The 27821-nt window shown below is 43.2% G+C and overlaps 1 protein-coding gene across 2 annotated transcripts in view; it reads left to right on the top strand.

Moving 5' to 3' along the window:
• The window catches only part of STON1 (stonin 1), a 164236-nt gene extending 144315 nt beyond the window's left edge, over window positions 1-19921 (top strand). Inside the window, exons 3-4 of one of the 2 annotated variants that reach the window (XM_077485601.1) lie at window positions 1934-2136; window positions 19191-19921. In XM_077485601.1, coding sequence (XP_077341727.1) covers window positions 1934-2136; window positions 19191-19265 — 278 coding nt within the window. In that variant the 3' untranslated portion in view covers window positions 19266-19921. The remainder of the gene's footprint in view (window positions 1-1933; window positions 2137-19190) is intronic. The other variant, XM_077485602.1, reaches the window with a different exon arrangement.
• Window positions 19922-27821: the final 7900 nt, after the last annotated feature.

Genomic DNA, 27821 nt, shown 5'->3' with positions numbered 1-27821 from the left:
GCAGATTTTTTATCAAGAATGTCTTGGTATATTTATACATTCATACTTCCTTCAATGATATGAAGTTTGGCAGTACCGTATGGTGAAAAACAGCCCCACACTATGATGTTCCCACCTCCAAACCTCACTGTTGGTATGGGGATGTTTTTGGTGTGATGTGCAGTGCTATTTGACCTCCAAGCATGGTGTGTATTATGGCATCCAAGAGTTCAATTTTGGTCTCATCTGACCAGACTATACTCTCTCCGTATTTCACAGGCTTGTCTAAATGATGTGCAGCAAACTTCAAACGAGCTTCAATATGCTTTCTCTTCAGCAATGGAGTGTTGCGTAGTGTGCGAGCATACAGGCCATCGGCCATGGCCACCAGGTTGAGTGCATTACTTATTGTTTTCTTTAAATCAATTGTACCTGCTAATTCCAGGTCTTTCTGAAGCTTTCCACAAGTGGTCCTTGGCTCTTGGACAACCCTTCTGATAATTCTTTTCACTCCTCTGCAAGGAATACCTAGTTGTAGCCGGTTTATGGTTAAATTATGTTCTTTCTACTTCCGGATTATGGCCCCAACAGTGTTCACTGGAACATTCAGAAGTTCAGAAATCCATCTGTAACCAATGCCATCAGTCAGTATGTTTTGCAACAATAAGGTTGGGAAGGTCTTGAGAGAGCTCTTTGCTTTTACCCATCATGGGATGTTTCTTGAGTGACACCTTGGTAATGAGACCCCTTTTTATAGGCAATCAGTTGAGACTGAACCAGTTGATATTAATTTGCACTGACAAGGGGCAAGATTGCTTTCTTATTATTGATAGATTTTTGCTGGTCTCTTGGCTTTCCATGCCTTTTTGCACCTCCCTTTCTTCATGTGTTCAATACTTTTACCCTGTGTCATTCCATTTTATTACACATAACGTAATTTCTGAACCTATTTGTTTTGGTTCCTTTGTATGTATGGATTACATGGGTTGTTACTGACATGTGGTGAAAGTTTCCTGTCAATAGCGCCTTTAGAAATATATTTACCTAGAACAATGGTGACGTGCTCAATAATTATTTTACCCACTGTATATACTCACTGTCCCTCCTTCTTGCACTACAAAGTACAATGCTAACAAACACCAGGTGGATGAAGATACAATTATTGGTTATATTACTTGTTATTGTAATTCACATCTCCATGTTATCTGATGCAGGACGCTCCTGTAGCCTAGAGTTCAAGGATGGAGAAGTCTCCTGTTGTCTACTGTCCTAGGATGCAGGAGGTTCCTGTCGCTTAGTATCCTAGGTTGCTAGGATGCAGGAGGCTCCTGTCGCCTAGTGTCCTAGGTTGCTAGGATGCAGGAGGCTCCTGTCGCCTAGTGTCCTAGGTTGCTAAGATGCAAGAGGCTCCTGTCGCTTATTGTTCTACAATGGAGGAGTCTTCTGTTGTCTACTGTCCTAGGATGCAGGAGGCTCTTGTTGCATAGTGTCCTAGGTTACTGGGATGCAAGAGGTTCCTGTTGTCTGGTGTCCTAGGTTGCTAGAATATAGGAGGCTCCTGTTGCGTAGTGTCCTAGGTTACCAGGATGAAGGAGGCTCCTGTCGCCTAGTGTCCTAGGTTGCTTAATGTCCTAAGTTTCTAGGAGGCAGGCTAAAGTTAGCATAAACTTTTTCATGCATACAGCATTAAATACAGTCCATATGCAGGACTGTGGATGCAGATTTTTCTATTTGGTTTATCAAGCTGAGCGCAGCCCCAGATTATGAATAACATAACATACAGCTCTGTTCACATTACGGATCTTAACACAATACATTTTGCGCCAGTGTCTATGAGCCCCAACAATTGCTCACATAGTTGGTATCATTCCAGGTTGGTCTTGTTTTCTTACCATATGTGCATCACCATAGGAAGAATTATTCTGTTGGATCCCATTATTTCCTGTTTCCACAGGTCCAGATCAACCACACAGTTTATCCTGCAAGCTTGAGCTGGGATCGGACCAGGAGATCCCCCGTAACTGGAATCCCGTGGCGACGGTGCAGTTTGTCACGCCGGCTACATGCGTCTCCGGGGCGGAGGTGAAATCGATGGGCATCGAGAGTGATATCCAGCCTCATAAACATGTCTTGCAGAAAGCTTGCTACAACATACAGGTATTATTGATTTGCACATTTATTTCGAATGGTTTACATTACAGACAAATGGTTATCGAGAGAGTCATAAGAATGGCAGGTGGAGCATTATACATTCTGATTAGATCCAGACGGTTGTAATTTTACTACCGGTGAGAATTTTGGATCAATGGGAGATTCAGCGGCAGCCACTTCTCAACAGGCAATTCTGGCGGAGACATGGCGATGCAACGCCGTCTAATATAAAACATTCGCTTAATGCTTTGCATAAATATAGGCTGTTCATCATCGCCTCTGCTTTCCTGTGTCAGCTGTTTCCATGTTCAAAAAACAAGTGCAAAACATACAGTTCAGCAAATGTGTACAAACCTCACAAGGCTGTCAACTCGAAAGTGTCTGTAATTTTAATGTGCACAGGAACGCTGAAGATACGGCTCTCCAGACACTTAAACACAAACATGAAACCATTGTGTGGGATCAATAGAGGTAGACAATTTGAGAAACATTCTGCCATTTTATCAAAGCATTTGTATTGTTAGGGTGGTTTAAAATGGATGGGGGGAAAAACACGTACAAGATTTCTGCTACTGCAAATAGAAAAGCAGAAATGACAATGAAAAAGGCTTAAAATATAAGATATGGCGCCCGATGCTGTGTAGCATGCATATTTTAATTCATTCTATTTGGCATAGGCGTGCGTACAGGATTATCCTCTGATGCACTTATACAGAGCCTTGATCCCTTCAGGAACCTTGTTTTTTTAATTATTTTTGATTTATTAATTTATATATTACCGTGTAAACTTTTCATGCACTTTATTGTATTCATAGGAGTGTGCACAGGGTGTGATTGGTGTGCCTGGGCACACCCTAATCACCCTATGCAGTGTTGATTCCCCCCCGCCTCCTGCCCCCCGTCTCCTCCCTGCAGTGATGCCAGCTTCCCTCTTCACTTGTCCCACCAGTGGCTCCGGGGGGATGTTTCAGGATGGAGACCGGGGGAAGGGGCTGGTAAATATTTAATTTACCCCTTCCTTTTCTAGATGAACACAGTGAGTGATCTGTACCGATTGCTTCTGTGTTCCTTCTTAACTGAAGAATAGAAACTATGTTTGTTTGTGAGACATCAGGGGTCAGTTTAGACCCTTGATATTTCACCAAAACCCCCCCAACGGGGCTCCTAAAAAATAGTAAAATAAATAAATAAATAAATATTTTTTTTAAAAAAAAGAATAAAATAAAAAACCTCTAACACAGTCCACTGCCCTACTGGCACCAATCTCTGCTCTACTCACACCTTCCACTGCTCTGCTGATATACACACATGTGCATTTGTGCTCAGGAGTGCACACCCTAATACAATAGGCTGCGCACACCAATGCTATTTGGATATCATTAGGATGCAAAAGGTATGGAACGTCTTATCAGGAATGAATAGGACGTTGGGCTCTTTTAAATTGAGATTCTATTGACTCTGCAGTATTAGTCTTTGGCTTTGGGGTTCCCGGGGGCATTGATAGGCGTCACTGATGGGCACTCATGGGTGGAACTGGTGGGCACTGATAGGCAACACTGGTGGGCACTGAAAGGCTGCACTGATGGGTACTTATGGGTGGCACTGATAGGCAGCACTGCTGGGCACTGATAGGCGGCACTGCTGGGCACTGATATGCGGCACTGATAGATGGCATTGATAGGTATCGCTGATGGCATTGGCAGGCATTGGGGATGGGCACTGATTGGCAGCTGCCTGGGCACGGATTGGCATTTCCCTGGTGGTCTAGGGTGGCATACCTGGTGGTCCAGTCAGCACAAACCCCCCCGAGTGAGGAAAAGCCGATCAACGGCTCTTCCTGTTTACATCGTGATCAGCCGTGATTGGACACGGCTGATCACATGATAAAGAGACTCCCTTTTTACCGATCACTGCGATGCGTGCCCCCATGGGTGCGCGGGAGCAGTCGTTCCGAAGGGCCGTTATATGACGTCCGCCCAGAACGACAGCCGTCATATGATGGTGGGCGGTTGGCAAGCTGTTAATGACACCCCAATATTGAGTTGGCCCACCCTTCGCAACTATAACAGCTTCAAATCTTCTGGGAAGGCTGTCCACAATGTTTAGGAGTGTGTCTATGGGAATGTTTGACCATTCTTCCAGAAGAGCATTTGGAGGTCAGGCACTGATGTTGGAATAGAAGGCATGGCTTGCAGTACCCTCTGTAATTAATCTCAAAGGTGTTCTATCCAATTGAGGTCAGGCCAGTCAAGTTCCTCCACCCCAAACTCGCTCATCCATGACTTTATGGACCACAAAATTGTAATTGTAAATTGTTCAAAAATGTCTTGGTATGCTGATGCCTTAAGAGTTCCCTCCACCGTAACTAAGGGGCCAAGTCCAACCCCTGAAAAACAACCCCACATCATAATCCCCCTCCACCAAACTTTGCACTTGCCAAAATCCCAGAGCTGCTATTAGAAATCAAGGGACCCCATACAGCCTACCTGACAGGGCCTGGGGCCTGAGCCCGATCACCGCTCCCCCTAGCCCGCAGGCAGCAAGCAGAGAAAAAGGTGGCAGCGTGGACTGTGCCTTGGAGAAATAAGGATGTGGCAAAACTGCACTAACAGTGTGAGAGTAAGTATCAGGTGTATGTATATAATTTACAAAATGCAGGTTTTAGGAATATTTACTGTAAAGAGGGCAGGGGTCAGGACTATGTAACTTACACAGTGTAGTTTCAGGAGTATATAATGTCAGTTTGCAGGAGTCAGGGGTATTTACGGTGCAGGGGTCGGGAGTGTTTAATATACAGAGTGCAGAGGTCAAGAGTAGGTGATGCAGGGGTCTGGGATATGTAATGTACAGAATGCAGTGGTTAGGAGGGGGTAACGGCAGGGGCAGCAAATGAGGGTATACAAAAATATCCTCCCATCACTTTCAGTGGCCAAAGGCATCCACTGAATGGTGATGCCTCACAACCATGTACAACGAACACAGTTGACAGCGAGGTGGTGCAGGTTTTTAGGGATTAAATCAGATGGTGAGAAGTCAATATAATGCTTCCTTGCCACCTGTGAAACACCCCCTGAAAAATTATCCACTGTGGTTAACTATCAGAGGGCAAAAGTAGTGTACCATAATCTACAGCAATGCCCCTCAGTAAGTTGCTCCAAACGTGCTTGGTATTACCTAAGAGTTAAAATGCAGCACTGTCTATTAGTCCCCCCCTCCAGTACCTGGTCTGAACAGCTTCTTTTACCTGGGGTCCGGGTGCAATGCTTCTCCTGCAGGTGGTTTCTCCTGGAGTACTGCTGGTACATCTGGTCCTCACTTCCTCCTGTGCACTACCGAGTTGGGCAACTAGGGCTAGAGGGAACTGGGGGGGGCGGGAGTAGGTGGAGACACCTAAATCATGTCCACCAATAAGCTCATCCCCCGCTATGCAGCTATTTAGAAAAAAACTTCGCCGGGCCCCCTGTGTTCAATGGGAGCCGGGAGACAAGCGGACTATTGCTTCACTTTCGGGTTTAGGCGGTATAATCTGCCGCAGTGCTCTCAGATGGCCGGGGTGTATTCATATTGAAGAGGCCGGGCTTCAACTGTGTAGTGCGCTGCGGCGGATTAATCTGCCTAAACCCGAAAATGAAGAACTAGTCCGCTTACTGTCCCCTGGCTTCCACTGAACAAGGGGCTGGAGGCGTTTGTTTTCTAACAAGCTGCACAGTGGGGAGTGAGCTTATTGGTGGACAAGATTTGGGAGTCCCTGCCCACTCTACCTCCGCCCCCCCCCCCCCCCGAGATGGCAGATCCGGGCCCGGTACAGGAGGACTGGTGGTCCCCCCTTATCAGCTGCCCTGCACAATGCAGTCAGGCAAGTACTGTTCTCCTGGCAAATGCCAAACCCAGACCCATCCATCGGATTGCCAGATAGAGAAGTGTGATTCTTCACTCCAGAGAGCACGTCTTCCCTGCTCTAGACTCCAGTGGGGGCATGCTTTACACCACTGCATCCAGGGTTTTGCATTGCACTTGGTAATCTAAGGCTCGGATGCAGCTGCTCAGCCAGGGAAACCCATTCCATGAAGCTCTCCATGCACTAATGTTGTGATAATCTGAAGGCCACAGGAAGTTTGGAGGTCGGTAGCTATTGACTCTGCAGTCAGTTGGCGTCTTCTGTGCATTGTGGGCTTCAACATGCGCTGACCCTGCTCTGTGATTTTATGTGGCCTACCACTTTGTGGCTGTTGTTGTTCCAAATTGCTTCCACTTTGTTATACCGTGGAATATTTAGTAGCATGGGCATTTCACAGATGGACTTATTGTAGACCTATGACAACACCATACTTGAATTCACTGAGCTCCTGAGAGTGACCCATTCATTCACAAAAGTTTGTAGATGCATGCCTAGGTGCTTGATTTTATTATACACCTGTGGCCATGGAGGTGACTGGAAAACCTAAATCCAATGATTTAGAGGGTGTCCCAATACTTTTGGCAATATAGTGTATGCTTGAACCTAGAGTATCAGTGGGGTCAAGAGGCTTACAAGGTCTTGCCAATAACAGGGGACAAGCATCATCATGCGGCCCCTATGGGGAAAGTGCTACATAGCCATACAGATACAACTGGCCCTTTGAAGCCAACCATAATGCTGATGCCTGTGATGTAATTGAGTTTGACACCCCTGCTAGGAGAAAAAATTTAAAACAAAATTGGGTGGTTTCCCAAAGTTTCCTATAGTGATGTAGTGATCAGTAGGGACGGGACGGCAGTAAAAGACCAAGTGTTTTTTTTTTATATATTTTTTTTTATATAGTATAGTATAGATCTCTCCCAAGTATAAATTTACTTAAGGTGGCAATGTACAACAATAACAGGGCCAGCTCTCATATAGAAATGTGCACTCCTGAAAAATGTGTTCGTTTTTATTTAATTAATTTTTATTTTCGATTTTCAGGTCATTCGTTATGATCACAATTCATAAATTCATAAATTCGAAAATCCGAAAATAAGAAAGAAATCCAAATATTCTAATAAATAACTAACTAACTAATAAAAACGAACTTAAATTATAGGTATTGGAATTTCTTTTCAAATTTGTCTGTTAGCGAACATAACAAATACAAAGTTATCTGAAGTTACGAGTTATTCAAAATAAGGAATGCCGTCAGAACTAATTAATAATAAATAATAATAATAATAATACGCTTTTATTATCATTATTTATTATTATTAATTGTTATTAAATCGTTCCATTCCATTCATTTAGATACTGCATTCCTTATTTCGGATAATTTGTAACTTCGGATAAATTCGAAAGGAAATTCCAATACCTATAATTTAATAGTTTTTAATAGTTGCGTTATTATTAGTTAGTTATTATTTCAGATTTCCGGATTTTCACATCTTGAATTTACGAATATTTCGAAAAAATCGTTAAAATGTGTTTTCGTTGACTTGGATATTTCCGAATTAAGGAATTTGTCCAAATTTGTTAAAAAACTAATTCAGAACAAAACAAATTGCACATGTCTACTCTCATATCTCACACACTTTTCTTTTTTTTAAAGGGAACTTTATTTTATTTACATAGCGCCACCTGGCTGTTTGCAATAGGGCAGCAACTCCAAATCTTCCTATTATTAATCTTCCTCTTATTTTTTAAATGCGAGTGACCCATTCAGTTTCATGAATTTTTTTTATCTAAAGGCAAGTTTACTCCCTAAATCTAGGTATATATGCTGACATATAATGGTATGTCTACGTATGCGTTCGCTTCTGCATGCGAGCTCATCGGGACGGGGTGCATTTAAAAAAAAAAAAAAAATTTCTTATTTATTTTACCTTTTATTTTTTATTTTTACACTGTTTAAAAAAAATAAAAAAATTGTGTCACAGCTTGCATGTGTAGAAGCACAATACTCAAATCACACAAAGCTCACAAAATATATTGGTGCACATTTTGCTCTGAAATAATGTAAATATAAATAATTCACTACAAGTATAATAGGCCTAGCTATATACTGTACCTAGTAGAAGTTCTGGTGTATCTATTGCTACCTGTTGCTTGCAAGTGGTACTGTGGTGGTTAAACACTTATTTAACCACTTAAGGACCGAGCCTCTTTTTGAGATTTGTTGTTTACAAATTTATGGGAAAAATGTGGCAACGGGGTCCTTTTCAGATATGGCACCTCATCCCCAAATATTTTAGAAAAAAATGGTGGTTAGGAAAGAGGGGGATTATTGCGGTGCCTAATTAGTAATAGACATAAAGATATATATATAAAAAAAGAATTTATTCACAATTTATAACAAAAATATAACAAAATACAATATCACATATGTATATGTATTCTTCTACATACTTTTGATAAAAAAAAAATCAAAAAAAATCGCAATAAATGTATATTGATTGGTTTGCGCAAAAGCTATAGCAACTACAAAATAGGTGATAGATTTATGGCCTTTTTATTATCTTTTTTTTTTACTATTTTTATTGGGACTACGACATTATGGCGGACATATCAGACACTTTTGACACATCTTTGAAACCACTGACAAGTATACAGCGATCAGTGCTATAAAAATGCACTGATTACTGTGTAAATGTCACTGGCAGGGAAGGGGTTAACACTAGAGGGTGATCAAGGGGTTAATTGTGTTCCCTAGTGTGTGTTTTAACTGTGGGGGCAGGGGACTGACTACTAGGAGACAGGAGACAGAGATCGATGTCCATACATAGTATGAACACACGATCTGTCTCCTCTCGCCTGAAAGAAACTGGATCTGTGTGTTTACACACACAGATCCCGGTTCTCGCTCTGTCATTGCACCCGCCGGGCACTCGCATCGGGGTCGGGCACGTGTTTCGGTCACGCGCGCCCTCCTAATGGCCAAAAGGCGAAGCGACGATAAGATAACGTCGTTTCACCCAGCCGTGCTATTCTGCTGGTTGGAAAGCTGTTAAATCTAAATATACAGCTGCAGTGAAAAATTTGCTGTGCAAATAAACAATATGTGATTTACTACACCGCGCTATATGCTAAATAAATAAATAAATCAATATACAAATGACGTAGCAATAATGATTGACATTACATTGGTAACAGTCCCAATCCTGTGCTCATGCTCAAAAATAAATTCCGTGCTCCTTAGTGCTCAGACAAGGTGTCCCCACATGGATGTGCACTCACCCCTCGGTACGGACAAACTATCTCTAGTTTGGTCAATTCAGCGTGTTGGGAGACCCCTGAAGATTCTTTTACTGAAGCATGTCAGCCAATCAATGGCCATCATCAGGGAGCTTCCTGGTGATGGCTTATTGTTTGGCTGAAACGCATCGAGGCTTAATAGCGTCATCGCGACCCACTTCCGCCCACCATTTCCAAACGGAATTCGAGTTAGAACTGCGGCAGCAGTCCACTATTGTCTATGGGTCGATTTACCTAATAAATCACCTGCTAATTCACACTGGGTGCCAGGCTACAAGCACCCTTACATGTGAGTTTGACTGTTTTTGTGTCTTAGGCCCCTTTCACACATGCGGACGATATGTCCGTATTTCATCCATCCGTTTGCGGATGAAATACGGACATACATGCATTCCTATGGGATAGCGGGTGTCTGCGGATGAGCATCCGCAGACACCCGATTTCGTCCGCCTCCACAACAGTCCGATTCTGCAGACGGAGGAAAATCCTATTTTTCTATCCGTCTGCAGAGAGGATCGGACGAACACGGACAGACGGTCCGTGCTCGTCCGATCCCCATAGAGGAGAGCGGAGATCTGACAGGGCAGTCCCTGCACAGTGTGCGGAGACCGCCCTGTCCGCAGCCGGCTCAGCGGGGACAACAGAGCGATCCCCGCTGAGTGAGCGGATCTTCACGGGGCAGATCATTACTGTGAAAGAGGCCTTATGATTTTAAAATAACATTTTTAAACGGTGTTGCGCAATGAAGCACTTTTTTTTCATATCTATCTTTATGAGGCACATTCATTCCAGGAACCGTCTGCAAAATAATCTTCAGGGGTCTCCCCACACATTTATTTGACCAAACTAGAGATAGCTGGTCCATACCGAGGGGTGAGTGCGCATCCATGTGGGGACACCTTGTTTGAGCACTTCTGCCGCGGTCACACGACTGGACTAGCTCCGACGGTCTTCCCGACTGACTTTCGGTGGAGTTCTGACGGACTTTCCGAATGAACGGACTTGGTCAACAATCACACCAAAGTCTGATGGATTTGAATGTGATGACGTACGACTGGACTAGAATAAGGAAGTTCATAGCCAGTAGCCAATAGCTGCCCTACTGTCGATTTTTGTCCATCAGACTAGCATACACACGAACAGATTTCTTGATAGGAACTGGGTCCGGCGGAGTTCCTGCTGATAAATTTGAAACATGCTCTATTTCTAAAGTCCATCAGATTTTTGGACAGCAAAGGTCCGATGGAGCCCACACGTGATCGAATTGTCCGATGGATTCGTTCCATTGGACCTTTACTGTCAAAGTCCGGTTGTGTGTACGTGGCATAAGAAGCACCGGATTTATTTTTGTGCACGGGCACTAAATATCACAAAATTGGGACTGTCACCAATGTATATGTAATATCAATCATTATTGCTACGTCATCTGTATATTTATTTAGCATATAGCGTGGTGTAGTAATTCACAATAACCTGCATATAAGCCTTTAAAATGAACACTTTTGATTATTCACGTTCATGTCCCATAGACTTTAACGGTATTTGCACGTTCTTACACATTTTTGTCTTTTCGTATGTTTTGATAAGAGAGAAACAGAACAGTGAAAAGACAAAGGACATAGGGCTCTGGAGAGAGATAAGTAAACACTACAGATATACAGTGCCTTGAAAAAGTATTCACACCCCTTGATGTTCCACTGCTGATTACTGATGAGTTCCTGTTGTTTCTGCCTTCCCTTTGTTTCCGTGGTAAAGCTGGCGTCACCCAGTGCGTCCGGCTCCTAGTCTGCCTGCTCGGCTTTTTTGGCTTCCTTCCCCCTTGTGATTGTCGCTGTCTAGACTTTACACAGCTCAGCTACACAGCATCCTCATAGGAGTGTCATCCCACGTCTCACGGTAGGGCTTGCTGTGCCCATCTGAGGATCCTCCTTACCGTTCCTGTATGTGTGTTTGTAGGCTGAGCGCTTTCATCTGCCAGCTACAACATTTGAGACACCATCCTCCCCCCTGTCATACTGGGATTTTCATACCATCTATTTAGAGTTGTGACAGCCCTTTCCACGGTCCAGCCTGAAGCCGATTGGTTGATGTTAGCCCCCTCTCATCCGGACTCAGCAGTGGTATCATTTATTATTTATACCAGTATCTTATTTAGCTATATGCTTTTATGACTTTTCTGCAACCATCTACAAGTATCTATACTACTACTGACTGTTGCTGCAACTTTTTATATTTGACTCTTGCAATAAATTCATCATGTTACTTATCTAAAGACTAATACGTTTTCATGCGATTTCCATCATACGCTGCTTTTAGTTTTCTGTATCTTTTTGATGATGTCTCTACCAGCTTTGCACATCTAGAGAGTGACATTTTTGCCCATTCTTTGTACAATAGCTCAAGCTCTGTCAGATTGTATGGAGAGCGTCTGTGAACAGCAATTTTCAAGTCTTGCCACAGATTCTCAATTGGATTTAGGTCTGGACTTTGACTGGGCCATTCTAACACATGAATATGCTTTGTTTGATCGAAACCATTCCATTGTAGTTCTGGTTGTATGTTTAGGGTCGTTGTTCTCCTGGAAGGTGAACCTCCACCCCAGTCTCAAGTCTTTTGCAGACTCTTAACAGGTTTTCTTCTAAGATTTCCCTGTATTTGGCTCCATCCATCTTCCCACCAATTCTGACCAACTTTCCTATCCCTGCTGAAGAAAAGCATCCCTACAACATGATGCTGCCACCAACATGTTTCACAGTGAGCATGGTGTGCTCAGGGGATGGTGTGCAGTGTTAGTTTTCCGCCACACATAGCGTTTTGCTTTTAGGCAAAAAAGTTACATTTTTGTCTCATCTGATCAGAGCACCTTCTTCCACATGTTTGCTGTGTCCCCCACATGGCTTCTCACAAACTGCAAATGGGACTTCTTATGGCTTTCTTTTAACAATGGCTTTCTTCTTGCCACTCCTCCATAATGGCCAGATTTGTGGAGTGCACGACTAATAGTTGTCCTGTGGACAGATTTTCCCACTTAAGCTGTGGATCTCTGCAGCTCCTCCAGAGTTACCATGGGCCTCTTGGGTGCTTCTCTGATTAATGTTCTCCTTGCCCCGCCTGTCAGTTTAGGTGGACGGCCATGTCTTGGTAGGTTTTGCAGTTGTGCCATACACTTTCCATTTTTGGATGATGGATTGAACAGTCCTCCGTGAGATGTTGAAAGCTTGGGATATTTTTTTACAAGCTAACTCGGCTTTAAACTTTATCCCTGACCTGCCTGGTGTGTTCTTTGGCCTTCATGATGCTGTTTGTTCACTAAGGTTCTCTAACAAACATCTGAGAGCTTCACAGAACAGCTGTATATATACTGAGATTAAATTACACACAGGTGGTCTCTATTTACTAATTAGGTGATTTCTGGAGACAATTGATTCCACTAGAATTTAGTTGGGGGTACCAGAGTAAAGGGGGCTGAATACAAATGCATACCACACTTTTCAGATATTTATTTGTAAAAAAAAATTAAAAATCATTCATCATTTCACTTCACTATTATGTGCCATTTTGTATTGATCTATCACATAAAATACAATGTTTTTGGTTGTAAGATGACAAAATGTGGAAAATGTCAAGGGGTATGAATACTTGTTCAAAGCACTGTATGTGCCCAGGTCTGATTTCATGAATGGGGTTTACCTCCACTTTAATAATTTTGTTTCGTCGTACTCGTTCTGTTAGAATTATTTGTTTTCGGAATTTGTTTTGTATATTCAGATTCGGTTAGTATAATCGTTATATTTTTATTCAATTCAAATTTTAGAAGACGGTTCTATTCTATGCTATTCTTTTCTGAGTTCAAATTTGTTATTTTGTTTCGTTATTTCTAATTCGTTGAAATTTGTTACTATTGTGATCCGGAAATTTGAATGAATCCAAATCTTCGAAAACTGAACTTTCTTCCGAAAAAATAATAGAAATGAAACGCACATGTTTACTGATTGCAGAGAAGCCCATATAGAGTGCTTGTCTTAAGCGCAGCCTGTTTTTTCTATTTTTCTATATTTGTAATTTGTGTATATCTCACAATTTTGAGCTGCAGCTATTTATTTATATACCCTTTCCCCAAAAATAAGACCTAGCGTGATTGTCAGTGATGGCTGCAATATAAGCCCTACCCCCCAAATAAGCCCTAGTTAAAGTCCTTGTAGGTCTTATTTTCAGGGTTGGGCTTATTTTTGGGGAAACAAGGTAGGGCTTATTTGGTGGGTATGGCTTATATTGCAGCCATCACCGACAATCATGATAGGTCTTATTTTCGGGGAAACAGGGCATATCTGTCTTAAAGTGGTTGTAAACCCTTACAACACACTTTGACCTACAGGTAAGCCTAGATTAAGGCTTACCTGTAGGTCCAAGAAATATCTCCTAAACCTACACGGTTTAGGAGATATTTGCCGAAAGACAGGCACCGCTGTCTACGGCGCATGCGCCGTAGACAGCGGCTCGCAGGTGCACTGAGCGAGCCGCGGTCAACGGCGATATGCCACGAGTGGCGGCTCCCGTGCGCATGCGCGGGAGTGACATCATCGCGGCTTCGCTGAATGACAGCGGAGGAGCAGCGAGACCCACCGAGAAGATGGACGCTCCGGACTACAGGGGACAGCGGTGACTTCGCTGGCTCCTGTGTCAGGTAAGTGACACATAATGGGCTACTATGCAATGCATAGTCCATTATGCTTTATCTTTGCAGGGAATGAAAGAGGAAGTAAACTCATCAGGGTTTACTTCCTCTTTAAGCGCAGTCTGTTTTTTCTATTTTTCCATATAGGAGGGTGGTGTACAAAAAAAATAAAAAAATGACAGTTGTACTCATGGGGTTGAGGGTCTGGGATTCTAACTTAAAGTGTCACTAAACCTCGGACCCTGCATTTACTACATCGGGTTTCCCACAGTAAACAGAACATGGAAATTTAATTATTTTAGTAAATATAAATTGCTATATAGCTTTTCCGATCATTGTATAAAGCAGTCTTGTGGCTCCTATCAGTGTGTAGCTGAGCACAAGCTTGCAGGAGGAGTTTTCTTTCTTATCTGACTGTCCTATGAGGCTGACTTTCTGTCTGGACAGTGCTGATTGGCCCTGTGCCGATCACATGCACCCTTCCCAAAAAAAATGTCTCTAGCAATACACACCAAACTGAGCATATGCAGAGTGCCTCCAAGGCTCTGTTCTATCAGCAGATGGATTGGGGACAGTAGAAGAAGGGGAGGATCAGAGAAGACAGGATCAAACAGACTTTTTTTTTTACACAATGCAGAGGATTAACCCCTTAGGTTCCACAGTGAGTATAACAAGCATGCTTTACTGCATATACAGACTGATTTTACTTTTGTGGGTTTAGTAACACTTTAATCATTGCATGAGGCTCATTGTTCTATGGTTAACTCCAGTATTAAAAAAAAATGTCTGTAAGGGTAGGAGTGTTATGTAGGAATCTTGCCGGTGTCGTATAAGGTAATGCTTCCAGAACGCATTAATAGATCGCGCACAGACGGGTAGAGGAGCGAATGTCCAGCCAGACAAAATGTAGCGGTGGGAGCGCAAGGAGAACATGCTTCTCTTAATGAAACGGTGACTGGAAACTTGCTTGAGTCATCATTTTTTGAAAGATGATATCATTCAGCAAAACTACTTGCGTCGGAGTATTCGGCTGACGCTGCTTAACGATGACCCAAAATCTGATTATATGTTAATGCCTAACCCTTCTGCATTATTGGGAGGAAAGTTTTCATACAGCTACAACTGCGGAATTGTTATCACCGTTACAAAACGACTCGTTTCGTCTCGGGGTTCACTTATTATTTATATATCTGTGCAAAGCCCGCATTCTGTCTGTCTGCATGAAGGTGCCATAGTCATAAACTATTATCATAATAAGATGCTTCACCTGAAAATTATCATTTCGTTTTAAAGAGCCGTGTTACACCTGCGATAGAAAAATTGCATTTGGACATTGTAGATGTGTAGCATCCAGGGGCGGACTGACCATTGGGCCACTCGGGCACTGCCCGAGGGCCCCGAGCCACTAGGGGGCCCCATCAGGGTTGCCAGCCTCAGTAAACCAGGGACAGTATGTAAAAATCTATGTTTTTTTTTTTTTACATCTGTCTCTGAAATGTCCCTTTCTGACATCCTTTTGGTCTAAAAATCCAGAGATTATAGCTGCCCCACCTCTCCAGTACCTTCTCAGCCAATAGAAACATGTCTGTGTATACTGTGTGATTGTATACTGTGTGTGTGTGTGTGTGTGTGTGTGTGTGTGTGTGTGTGTGTGTGTATACTGTGTGGCCCCATAATCTTGGATTGCCTGGGGGCCCCATGAGTTGTCAGTCCACCCCTGGTAGCATGGCTTGTTACAAAAACGGATACCAGAATATGCAGTTATTGAGTAAATAGTGGGATCTATTTTATTATTATTATTATTTTTATTATCATTATACATGATTTTAATAGCGCCAACAGTTTACGCAGTGCTTTACAATGTATAGGGGGACAACCCAATTACAGTACAGTTCAATACAAAAGGTACAGGAGGGCCCGGCTCGTAGAGCTTACATTCTAAAGGGAGGAGGTGGTGGTACAAAAGGTAATAGATGCGGAGAATGATCTGATGGGGGTGGGGCAGTTAGTTGGGTGTGGGATAGGTGGGTGTGGGATAGGCTTCCCTGAATAAATGAGTTTTCAGGGATTTCCTAAAGGTGGACAGGGTAGGGGCTGATCGGACAGACTGGGGCAGGGAGTTCCAGAGGATGGGAGAGGCTCTGGAGAAGTCCAGAAGGCGAGCATGAGAGGAAGTAACAAGGGAATTAGAGAGGAGGTCCTGGGAGGAGCGGAGGGGGCGATTTGGGCGAGATCTGCAGATGAGGTTGATGATGTAGATGGGGGAGATGTTGTGGATGGCTTTGTATGTTATGGTTAGCATTTAGAATTTTATACGGTGGGGTAGAGGAAGCCAGTGAAGGGATTGGCAGAGAGGAGCAGCAGTCACGGATCGGTTAGTGAGGTGTATTAGTCTGGAAGCAGAATTCATAATAGACTGAAGGGGGGAGGAGCCTGAGTAAGGGTAGGCCATCAAGGAGAGAGTTGCAGTAGTCAAGGCGGGAAATAATCAAGGAGTGAAGAAGTTGCTTTGTGGTGTCATTAGTCAGGAAGGGGTGAATTCTGGAGATGTTGCGGAGGTGAAGGCGGCAGGATTCAGCCAGTGATTGGATATGGGGGCTGAAGGAGAGGTCAGAGTCAAGGATTACACCCAGGACTCTGGCATGAGTGGAGGGACCAATGGTTGTGTTGTTGATATTAATGGTGAAGTCACGGGGGGGGGGGGGATCGTGAAGGAGAAAATATAACAAGTTCAGTTTTAGAAAGATTGAGTTTGAGGAAGGGGTGTGACATCCATACTGATATGTCATTCAGTAAGTTGGAGATCTGTGAGGAGATCGGGGGGGTGAGTTGAGGAGTGGAGAGATAGATCTGGGTGTCGTCGGCATAGAGGCGATATTGGAAACCATGGGAGTTTATCAACTGGCCATTATTAACCATTATTTGGATGAATGTCACAAGCATTCACCCAGGCTGCACAAATGTATCCAGTATTTTCTCTAATACAATGATTTCCTATGATTGTCAGCTCCATCTAGTGGCCAAAATGTGTTCTACTTTTTCTTAACCACTTCAGTCCCAGAAGATTTTACCCCCTTCCTGACCAGAGGACTTTTTGCGATTCGGCACTGCGTCATTTTAGATGACAATTGCGCGGTCGTGCGACGTTACACCCATACAAAATTGACGTCCTTTTTTTCCCACAAATACAGCTTTCTTTTGTGGCATGTGACACGCGTGACATATTGCCGCAAACGTCAGAGTGAGAACAATAATTCTAGCAGAAGAACTCCTAGTTAACTCTAAACTAATGAGCTGTTAAAGTGCCACCTATAGATTTTTGGGTACCATCATTTTTGGCAATATCCCCGGCACACGGAATTTTAAGTCATGGAATGTTTGATATCTATTTACGATGCAACCTCATCTTTTATATTTTTAACCAAAAAATGGGTAATATATTGTGTGGTTTTGCACTAAAATTCTTTTTATTATATATTTTTTTCCTGAAAATTTGCATTTAACCACTTGCGAACCGCTGCGCGCCAATATACGTTGGCACAATGGCAGCGGTGGGCAAATAGGCATACCTGTATGTCCCCTTTAAGTGGTGGGGCTAGTGGGCGCACGCCCTTCCGCATACAGCGTGACCATGCCTGCGGGTCCCGCGGACTCGATGTCCGCCGGTGTCCCGCGATCGTGTCACGGAGCCACAGAACGGGGATTTCCCTGTTCTGCCTAGTGACATGACAGAGATCACTGCATCCGTCTCATCAGGAGTAGTGATCTCTGTCATGTCAGTGGTAGCCCCCCCACCCCCTACAGTTAAAATCACTCCTTAGGACACACTTAACCTCTTGATCACCCTCTAGTGTTTAACCCCTTCACTGCCAGTGTCATTTACACAGTAATCAGTGCATTTTTATAGCACTGATCGCTGTATAAATGCCAATGGTCCCAAAATAGTGTCAAAAGTGTCCGATGTGTACACCATGTCGCAGTCACAATAAAAAAATCGCAGATCGCTGCCATTACTAATAAAAAATAATAATAATAAAAATGCCATAAATCTATCCCCTATTTTGTAGACGCTATAACTTTTGCGCAAACCAATCAATATATGCTTATTGCGATTTTTTTTTTTTTTTTAACCAAAAATACAAAGAAGAATACATATCGGCCTAAACTGAGGAAAAAAATGTGTTTTTTTTAATATATTTTTGAGGATATTTATTATAGCAAAAAGTAAAAAATATTGCTTTTTTTTTTTCAAAATTGTCGATCTTTTTTTTGTTTATAGCGCAAAAAATAAAAACCGCAGAGGTGATCAAATACCACCAAAAGAAAGCTCTATTTGTGGGAGAAAAAAAGGACGTCAGTTTTGTTTTGGTGTAACGTCGCAATTGTCAGTTAAAGCGACGCAGTGCCGAATTACACAAAGTGCTCTGGTCAGGAAGGGGGTAAAATCTTCTGGGGCTGTAACGGCTAATAAACAGTTGCGCAAATATCATGCGAAACAAAAATTTGCAACTATTACCTGTCGCCTCTGCTTTCAGAAAATATACAATGTTCTGGGGGTTTAGGTCATTATATTGCCAAAAATTCAGATTTTTACATGTATGCGAAGAAAAAATAAATAAAATAAATTGCTCTTAAAGAGGAAGTAAACCCTGATGAGTTTACTTCCTCTTTCATTCCCTGCAAAGGTAAAGCATAATGGACTACTAAGCATCGCATAGTAGCCCATTATGTGTCACTTACCTGACACAGGAGCCAGCGAAGTCACCGCTGTCCCCTGTAGTCCGGAGCCTCCATCTTCTCGGTGGGTCTCGCTGCTCCGCCGCTGTCATTCGGCGAACCTGCGATGACGTCACTCCCGCGCATGCGCACGGGAGCCGCCACTCGCGGCATATCCCTGTTGACCGCGGCATGCTCAGTGTGCCTGCGCGCCGCTGTCTACGGTGCATGCGCTGTAAACAGTGGTGCCTGTCTTTCGGCAAATATCTCCTTAACCGTGTAGATTTAGGAGATGTTTCTTGGACCTACAGGTAAGCCTTAATCTAGGCTTACCTGTAGGTCAAAGTGTGTTGTAAGAGTTTACAACCACTTTAAGCTGAACTGGATAAATACAATTTTTCTACTCCCTGTACAAACCTCTTTGTAATGTGATTTACATGGATAAACGTTTCTGTTTTTCTTTTATTGCAGGTGGAGATTGAGAGGAAACTTATTCCAGTGAGTGGAGAAGATCTGGACAAAGCCGGCGATTGTATAACACAGTGATCCCAGAGAAATCGATTCATACATTGTATTCCCTATACACATGTCATGGCGGTCTGTACAATGCACAGGACTTCCATTGCTGTGTACTCTGTACAGGTGTAGAGACTTATAAATGTGACTTACCCTCCAATACACAGATGACAGCGATGGCGCCATTGTCATCTATATGACAGTTTGAAACGTAATTCTTTCTATTTTTATTATATACGACGCACTGCATTGTTTATGTATTTATCCAAATGTGCTGTATTAGGATTTGATGATTGATGGTGCGCATTAATACATTTCAACATTAAATGTACAATTCATAGCAATAACTACAGCCGTATATAAAAAAATTAAAATTTGTCTGTATTTAATTCTAACAATAGAAATATCCTGCGCCGCTAATATTGGCACAATTCCAGACAATGAAGGAAGTTTTTTTGTGTGGAAAAAAAAAATCAAGAAAAAAAAATCAAAAGACTCATCGTATCTACACATTAACCACTTAAGGACCAGGCCTCTTTTTCAGTTTTGGCGTTTACATGTTTAAAACAGTTTTTTTTTGCTAGAAAATTACTTATATCCCCCAAACATTATATTTGTTTTTTTTTCTAACACCCTACAGAATAAAATGGCGGTCATTGCAATACTTTTTTTCACACCGTATTTGCGCAGCGGTCTTACAAGCGCACTTTTTTTGGAAAAAATTCACTTTTTTGAATAAAATAATAAGACAACAGTAAAATTAGCCCAATTTTTTTTTTTTATATCGTGAAAGATAATGTTACGCCGAGTAAATTGATACCCAACATGTCATGCTTCAAAATTGCACCCGCTCGTGGAATGGCATCAAACTTTTACCCTAAAAAGTCTCCATAATCGACATTTAAAAAATTCTACAGGTTGGTTGCATGTTTTGCGTTACAAAGGAGGTCTAGGGCTAGAATTATTGCTCTCGCTCTACCGATCGCGGCGATACCTCACGTGTGGTTTGACCGCCGATTTCATATGCGCACGCTAGTGAAGTCCCACAAAATGTGTTGCACTATTTAATATAATCATTGGGGTGCGCAGCCTATTGCATTAGGGTGTGCACCCCAGAGCACAAACACACATACGTTTGTATATTAGACATGTGCAATTAGTTTAGTTCCAAATTAGTTTATTAACGAATTTCGACAAATTTGTTAATATCCAAATTAACGAAAACCCGTTTATCGGATTTTCAGAAATTCAAAATTCTAAAATCCGAAAATAAGAATGAAAAAAAAAAAAAAAACGAAAATCCAAAAATAAGAACGAAAATTTTGAAAACCCAAAAATCTGAACTAATAACTTAACTATTACTAACTATTAAATTATAGGCATTAGAATTTCCTTTCAAACGAACGTAACAAATACAAATTTATCCGAAGTTACGAATTATCCGAAAGAACAAATGCCGTATCTAAATGAATGGATCTTAACAAATAATAAACCTTTTTATTATTATTATTATTATTAATGCATTCCGTTCCATTTGTTTAGTTATTTCGGATAATTTTGAACTTCGGATACATTCATATTCATTACTAACAGCCAAATTTGAAAGGAAATTTCAATACCTATAATTTAATAGTTATTAGTTATTATTTCAAATTTTTGAATATTTGTTTCCTTCGGGTTTTAGAATTATTGAATTTTAGATTTTCAAATTTCATAACAAATGACCCAAAAAATGAATGAAACAAAAACAAATAAGAGGATAATCCAAAAATTCTTGTGCTTCCAGTGATCTCCAAAATGTGCTCCACCAAGAGGGATAGCAAAGCCTCTTACCAGATTCTTAAGACCGCTATAAAAAGAAGGTCTGACAGCGCTTAAGGGAGAGAACCCTCGAATAGATGGATGGGTCACAGCTCTGCTCCAGTTTGGAATCAGTCAGCGCCAGGTAGCCACACATATCACCACTATGTACTCCTCAAGCTCCAATCATACAGCAGATAATGGACAGTATACTCACAAAACAAATCAATCCAGGTTACCACATCCAAAAGGAAAGGGGTTTGCTCATTGTACAAAATGTAAAACCAAATTTGTTAAAAAAAGGAGCTACTCACATGTAAGAGAAGTAACAAGGCATAACATGTATACAGTATCGAGCACCCTGGCGGGTGTGATAGCTCTACCCTATGCATTTCATCCAAACAGATATCACTGGGGCAATAGAGGTTCATTATAGCAGCGGTGGGCAAATGGGCGTATCAGTACAGCATGGCCGTGCCTGCGGAACCCGTGGACTTGATGTCCGCCGGTCTCCTGGTGATCGTATCACAGAGCCACAGAATGGGGAAGTGGCTATGTAAACAAGGCATTTCCCCGTTCTGCCTTGTGACATGACAGAGATCAGTACTCCCTGTGATTAGGAGCAGTGATCGCTGTCATGTGAGTTGAAGCCCACCCCCTCCACAGTTAGAATCACTCCCTAGAACACACTTAAACCCTTGATCGCCCCCTAGTGTTTAACCCCTTCCCTGTCAGTGTCATTTACACAGTAATCAGCACTGATCACTGTTTAAATGTTTTTTTGGGACCACTATTTTGGTCCCAAAATAGTGTCAAAAGTGTCCAATGTGTCCGCCATAATGTCGCAAATCGCCGCCATTACTAATAAAAAAATTTTTATAATAAAAATGCCACAAATCTATCCCCTATTTTGTAGACGCTATAACTTTTGCGTAAACCAATCAATGTACGCTTATTGCGATTTTTTTTTACCAAAAATATGTAGAAGAATACATATCGGCCTAAACTGTGGAAAAAAAATTAGTTTTTTTATATATTTTTTGGGGGAGACCCTTGGAAGAGGCCCTGTTGATAATTTTGTGTGCTTCAGAAATTTAATTTTGGGAGTGGATCTTGAGGCAAAATGATATAGGTGTTTGTATCTGAGAGTAGGCAAAGAAACTCTTTTATGTAGTCCGATCTGTTTAGGACTACAATACAACCACCCTTATCAGCATATCTAATGATAAGGTCATGATTTTGAGTAAGACCCATGAGAGCAGTGTGTTCAGATGAAGTAAGATTGTAAGAAGAGGAAGAAACTCTGGGGGTCTGTTGGCATAATCTGAGAATATCTTTATGCACTATCTGTTAAAAGGTTTGGATAAAAGGGCCTTTGGCAAAAGTGGGATTAAAAATAGACAAAGGACGAAATTAGGTATGTTGGATAGACAGAGAGGTGGGAATATGTTGGGTTAAAAGGAGGAGGATGGAGCGCTGGTGGGAGCTGCTAGTGAACAGTCATAGTCATAGAAGAAGGAGCACGCATGCTCCGAACACGATCGCTGTAGCTATGCCCCCCGATTTCAAGCGGCTGACGTTCTCCACCTGCTGACGTTCTCCACCTGCTGACGTGTTCATTGTAGGACACAAACACCCCGGAGCGGCGGACGCCACTGGAAGCGACCGGGGTCTGATCCCCTGCTACAGTCCAGCAAGACACACCGGATGATAGCTGAGGACGGCCGCGGAGATCTATTATGCCTGTTTTTATCTACTCAAATGTGAGTGCACATCTTTTAAATTATAAATAAAGCATGTTTTGATAGACATACTACTCTCAGAGCGGTGATGCTCTACCTCTCTTCTCTCATATGTTGGGTTAAAAGATCAACATTAGTCTTCATCTTCCGTATATAGTTGTTCCAGATAGGATAAGGCAGTCATTTCAGAGGAAGTAAATTCATAATTATCTGAGGAAGAACCGGGTACTGGAGTGACCTCCATAGGGGTGGAAGCTGGGGTGGATGGAATAGTCCCATGTTTATTAGCTTTCATGGTATAATATCGTTGAACTGTCAAGTTTCTCGTGAATTTGTTAAGTTCAACAAAAAGTTGGAATGGATTGAGGGCTTCAGAAGGAGCAAAGGTGAGACCTTGGCTTAGGGTAAGGATGTTTCAGAAGATGTCTTGTCTCCTGTCCAGCTTCACATGTCCCAACTCTTCCTCTAATATTCTCCAGAAAATAAAATATACAACAAAAAGAGCCCCATAGAAGGTGTGCACACCCACAGCTTACCAATGGGAGAAATTGCCAAGTTTGGTGCAAAACATCCTTTTTCCTAGTGGATAAAAATAGCATTACTTATATAAAAAGAGAAAATCATTACAGCAAAGTGTATAATAGGAAGGTGCTTAGTGCTAGCTTTCATAATGGGCAGGTATAGGAGGAGATATTTAGTTCTGACATTTAAAGAGTAATTGTGTATAGTGGTATATAATATATGGAGAGTGGTAGAAATACACAGGGAGAGTGGCGGAAGTGTACGGAAAGTGGTGGGGGTACACAGAGGGGAGTAAGTGTATGGAGAGTGGTGAAGGTACACAGAGTGGTGGAAGTGGTGGAGGTACGCAGAGTGGAGGAAGTGTACAGAGAGTGATGAAGCTACGCAGAGTGGTGAAAGTGGAGGAGGTATGCAAAGTGGAGGAAGTGTATGGAGAGTGGTGGCGGTACGCAGAGTGGAGGAAGTGTATGCAGAGTGGAGGAAGTTTACAGAGAGTAGTGAAGGTACGCAGAGTGGTGGAGCAAGTGTACACAGAGTGGAGGAAGTGTACGCAGAGTGGAGAAAGTATACTCAGAGTGGAGGGGGTGTACGGAAAGTGGTGGAGGTATGCAGAGTGGCGGAAGTGTACAGTGAGTAGTGAAGGTATGCAGAGTGGTAGACGTGTATGGAGAGTAGTGGAGAACACTGACACCAGCACTGAGATAGAGAACACTGACACCAGCACTGAGATAAAGAGCATTGACACCAGCACTGAGATAGAGAACACTGACACCAGCACTGAGATAGAGAGCACTGACTCCAGCATTATCAGATTGTGCACTTACACCAGCACTGAGAGAGAGAAAGAGAGACCACTGAGAGAAACAATGAGATAAAGAGCATTGACACCAGCACCGAGATAGAGAGCACTGCCACAAGCACTGAGATAGAGAGAAATGACACCAGCACTGAGATGGAGAGCACTCCAGCATTAACAGAGTGTGCACTGACACCAGCACTGAGAGAGAAAGAGGTCACTGAGAGCAACAATGAGATAAAGAGCACTGACACCAGCACCAAGATGGAGAGCACTGACTCCAGCATTAACAGAGTGTGCAATGACACCATCACTGACAGAGAGAGAGATAGGTCACTGAGAGCAACAATGAGATAAAGAGCACTGACTCCAGCATTTTGTACACTGACACCAGCACTGAGAGAGAGAGGTCACTGAGAGCAACAGTGAGATAAAGAACACTGACACCAGGACTGAGATAGAGAGCACTGACTCCAGCACCGAGATGGAGAGCACTGACACCAGCCTCGAAATGGAGCGCACTGACACCAGCCTCGAGATGGAGCGCACTGACACCAGCACCGAGATTTAGAGCACTGACACCAGCAATAAGAGAGAGGCAACTAGGGATAAGTCGAACACTCCCCAGTTCGGTTCGCAGCAGCGTACAGGCAAACAATTCGTTTAAACACGCAAACACTGTTAAAGTCTATGGGACACGAATGTGAAAAATCAAAAGTGCTAATTTTCAGGGTTAATATGCAAGTTATTTTCATAAAAAGTGTTTGGGGACCTGGATCATGCCCCAGGGGACATGTATCAATGCAAAAAAGTAATTTAAAACTACTCACGGCTATAATGAATTGTCTATGGGAGAAATCAAAAGTGCTAATTATAAAGGCTTATATGCATGGTATTGTCATAAAAAGTGTTTGGGGATCTGGGTCCTGCCCCATGAGACATGTATTAATGCAAAAAAACGTTTTTAAAACGTCTGTTTTTTCCGGGAGCAGTGATTTTAATAATGCTTAAAGTGAAACAATAAAAGTGAAATATTCCTTTAAATTTTGTACCTGGGGGGTGTCTATAGTATGCTTGTAAAGTGGCACATTTTCCCCATGTTTCGAACAGTGCCTGCAAAAAATGACATTTCTAAAGGAAAAAAGTAATTTAAAACTACTCACGGCTATAATGATTTGTAGGGTCTCGGCAATACAGATAAAAGTAATTGAAAAAAAACGACATGGGGCCCCCCAAAAATCCATACTAGGCCCTCCAGGTCTAGTATGGATATTAAGGGGAACGCTGTACCAAATTTGTTATAAAAAATGGCGTAAAGGTCCTCCTCAAAATCCATACCAGACCAATTTTAAGGGGAACCCCGTCAAAATAAAAAAAATGGTGTGGGCCCCCCCCCAAAAATCCATACCAGACCCTTATCTGAGCACACAACCTGGCAGCCTGCAGGAAAAGAGGGGGGACGAGAGAGCGCCCCCCTCTCCTGAACCGTACCAGGCCACATGCCATCAGGCTCCCCAAAGCACCTTGCCCCCATGCCCGGTGGTTGTGGGGGGCTTATTGGATCTGGAAGCCCCCTTTAACAAGGGCACCCCCAGATCCCGGTCCCCCTGTTTGAAATGGTAACGGGTACATTGTACCCCTACCATTTCACAAAAAAAGTGTCAAAAAGTTAAAAAACCACAAGACACAGCTTGGGACAAGTCCTTTATTAAAAAATAAAAAATAAAAATGTCCCACGAGAGCCATTCATCTTCTTCAATTGCTCCACCATCGTAACGTAAAAAAAAAAAAAAAAGATCTGGGAGGCACCCGCCTTATGATGCTTCAGCACGATGCTTCAGCACGAGGGCCTGGTATTGAATTTGGGGGGACCCCCACTTATTTATTTTTTTCATTTTGGTTCGAGGTTCTCCTTAATATTCATACCAGACCCAAAGGGCCTGGTATGGGTTTTTTGGGGGGACCCCATGCCGTTTTTTTCAATGACTTTTATCTGTATTGCCAAGACCCGACAATTCATTATAGCCGTGAGTAGTTTTAAATGACTTTTCTTTAAAAAATGTTGACATTTTGCTGTGGTATTGTTCTAAACACAGGAAAAATGCGCCTCTTTACAGGCATACTATAGATACCCCCCAGGTACGAAATTTAAAGGAATATTTCACTTTTATTGTTTCACTTTAAGCATTATTAAAATCACTGAGCCCGAAAAAACGGGCGTTTAAAAAAAAAATTTGCATTGATACATGTCCCTTGGGGCAGGACCCAGGTCCCCAAACACTTTTTTTGACAATACCATGCATATAAGCCTTTAAAATTAGCACTTTTGATTTCTCTTGACTTTTAAAGGGTGTTCCACGGTTTTTGGAATTTGCTGCGCACACCAAATTGTTGGCTATTCGGTGAACACCCGATGTTCATGGCTCATTCCTAGAGACCACTGACTCCAGCATTAATAGAGTGTGCACTGACACCATCATGGAGAGAGAAGGAGGTCACTGAGAGCAACAATGAGATAGAGAGCACTGACACCAGCACCAAGACAGAGTACACTGACACCAGCACCAAGATAGAGTGAACCGAGAGTGCTCCGACACCAGCACTGACACCAGCATTGAGATAGAGGACACTGACACCAGCACTTTAATGCTCTTAATATATGCAATTTATACAGTTAATTTTTAGCGCTTGAATTATTTTGTGGTGTGAGTGGGGCCTCATGTTTAAGTTTTGCCTAAGGCCGCGTACACACGGGCGGACTGTTCGCCCAACCTTGTCCGCTGAACAGTGTTTGGGCGGACAGTCCGCTCGTGTGTGGGCTTTCAGCGGACAGTTTCAGCGGACAGTTGGACGGACAAAGTCTTTCGGAAATTCCGAAAAACTGTCCGCTGAAACTGTGTTTGAGCGAACAGTCCGCCCGTGTGTGGGCCTGTCCGCTGTACTTTCGAAATGAGCGGACTGTTCCCGCTCGGAAAGTCCGCCCATTTCGAGCGCGTGTACAGGTAGGCGGGGCCCGCGAAGGAGACGTCGCGGGCTCCGCCGCCTGGAATGGGCTTAAAGGGGAACCCCAACGCCGAAAAAAATCGGCGTGGGGGTTCCCCCAAAGTCCACACCAGACCCTTGTCCGAGCACGCTACCCGGCCGGCCAGGAAAGGGGGGCGAGCGAGCGCGCCCCCCCTCCTGAGCCGTACCAGGCCGCGTGCCCTCAACATGGGGGGGTGCCTTGGGGAAGGGGGGGCGGCGTGACATGTGACATATACCATGTGACACCGCCCCATTGTCACTATATAAGTGACCGCACAGCGCGGCTCTGGCATTCTGGCCGGAGAGCTCGTCGAGTCAACATCTCCAGGAGAAGAAGAAGAAGAACAAGAAGAAGAACAAGAACGGAAGGCGGCGGCGGCGGCGACGACAGCGGCGACAGAAGACCGGGCCACCGCCTGTAAAAGAGCTACAAGAAGGCGCGGTGGCCCGGCAGAAGAACCGAAGGCGGCGACAGAAGAACGGAAGGCAGCGGCGACAGAAGACCGGGCCACCGCCTGCAAAAGAGCTACAAGAAGGCGCGGTGGCCCGGCAGAAGAACCGAAGAGGGGGACAAGACCCCCGAAGTCGGGAGAAGAGGCCGGCGGCGGGGAGGAAGAAAGCCGGACTCCTCCGCTAGTAAAAGAGCTACACACAGATAGCGGAGGAGTCCGGCGAGAAGACCCCCGAAGACGGAAGACCCCC

The sequence above is a fragment of the Lithobates pipiens genome, unplaced genomic scaffold (genome assembly GCF_037356315.1).
Source record: "Lithobates pipiens isolate NorthernLeopardFrog02 unplaced genomic scaffold, aLitPip1_a1.2 Scaffold_18, whole genome shotgun sequence".
Taxonomy (NCBI): Eukaryota; Metazoa; Chordata; class Amphibia; order Anura; family Ranidae; genus Lithobates; species Lithobates pipiens.
The sequence above is the reverse complement of the archived record's forward strand: the minus strand, read 5'-3'. Positions and strand labels throughout refer to the sequence as shown.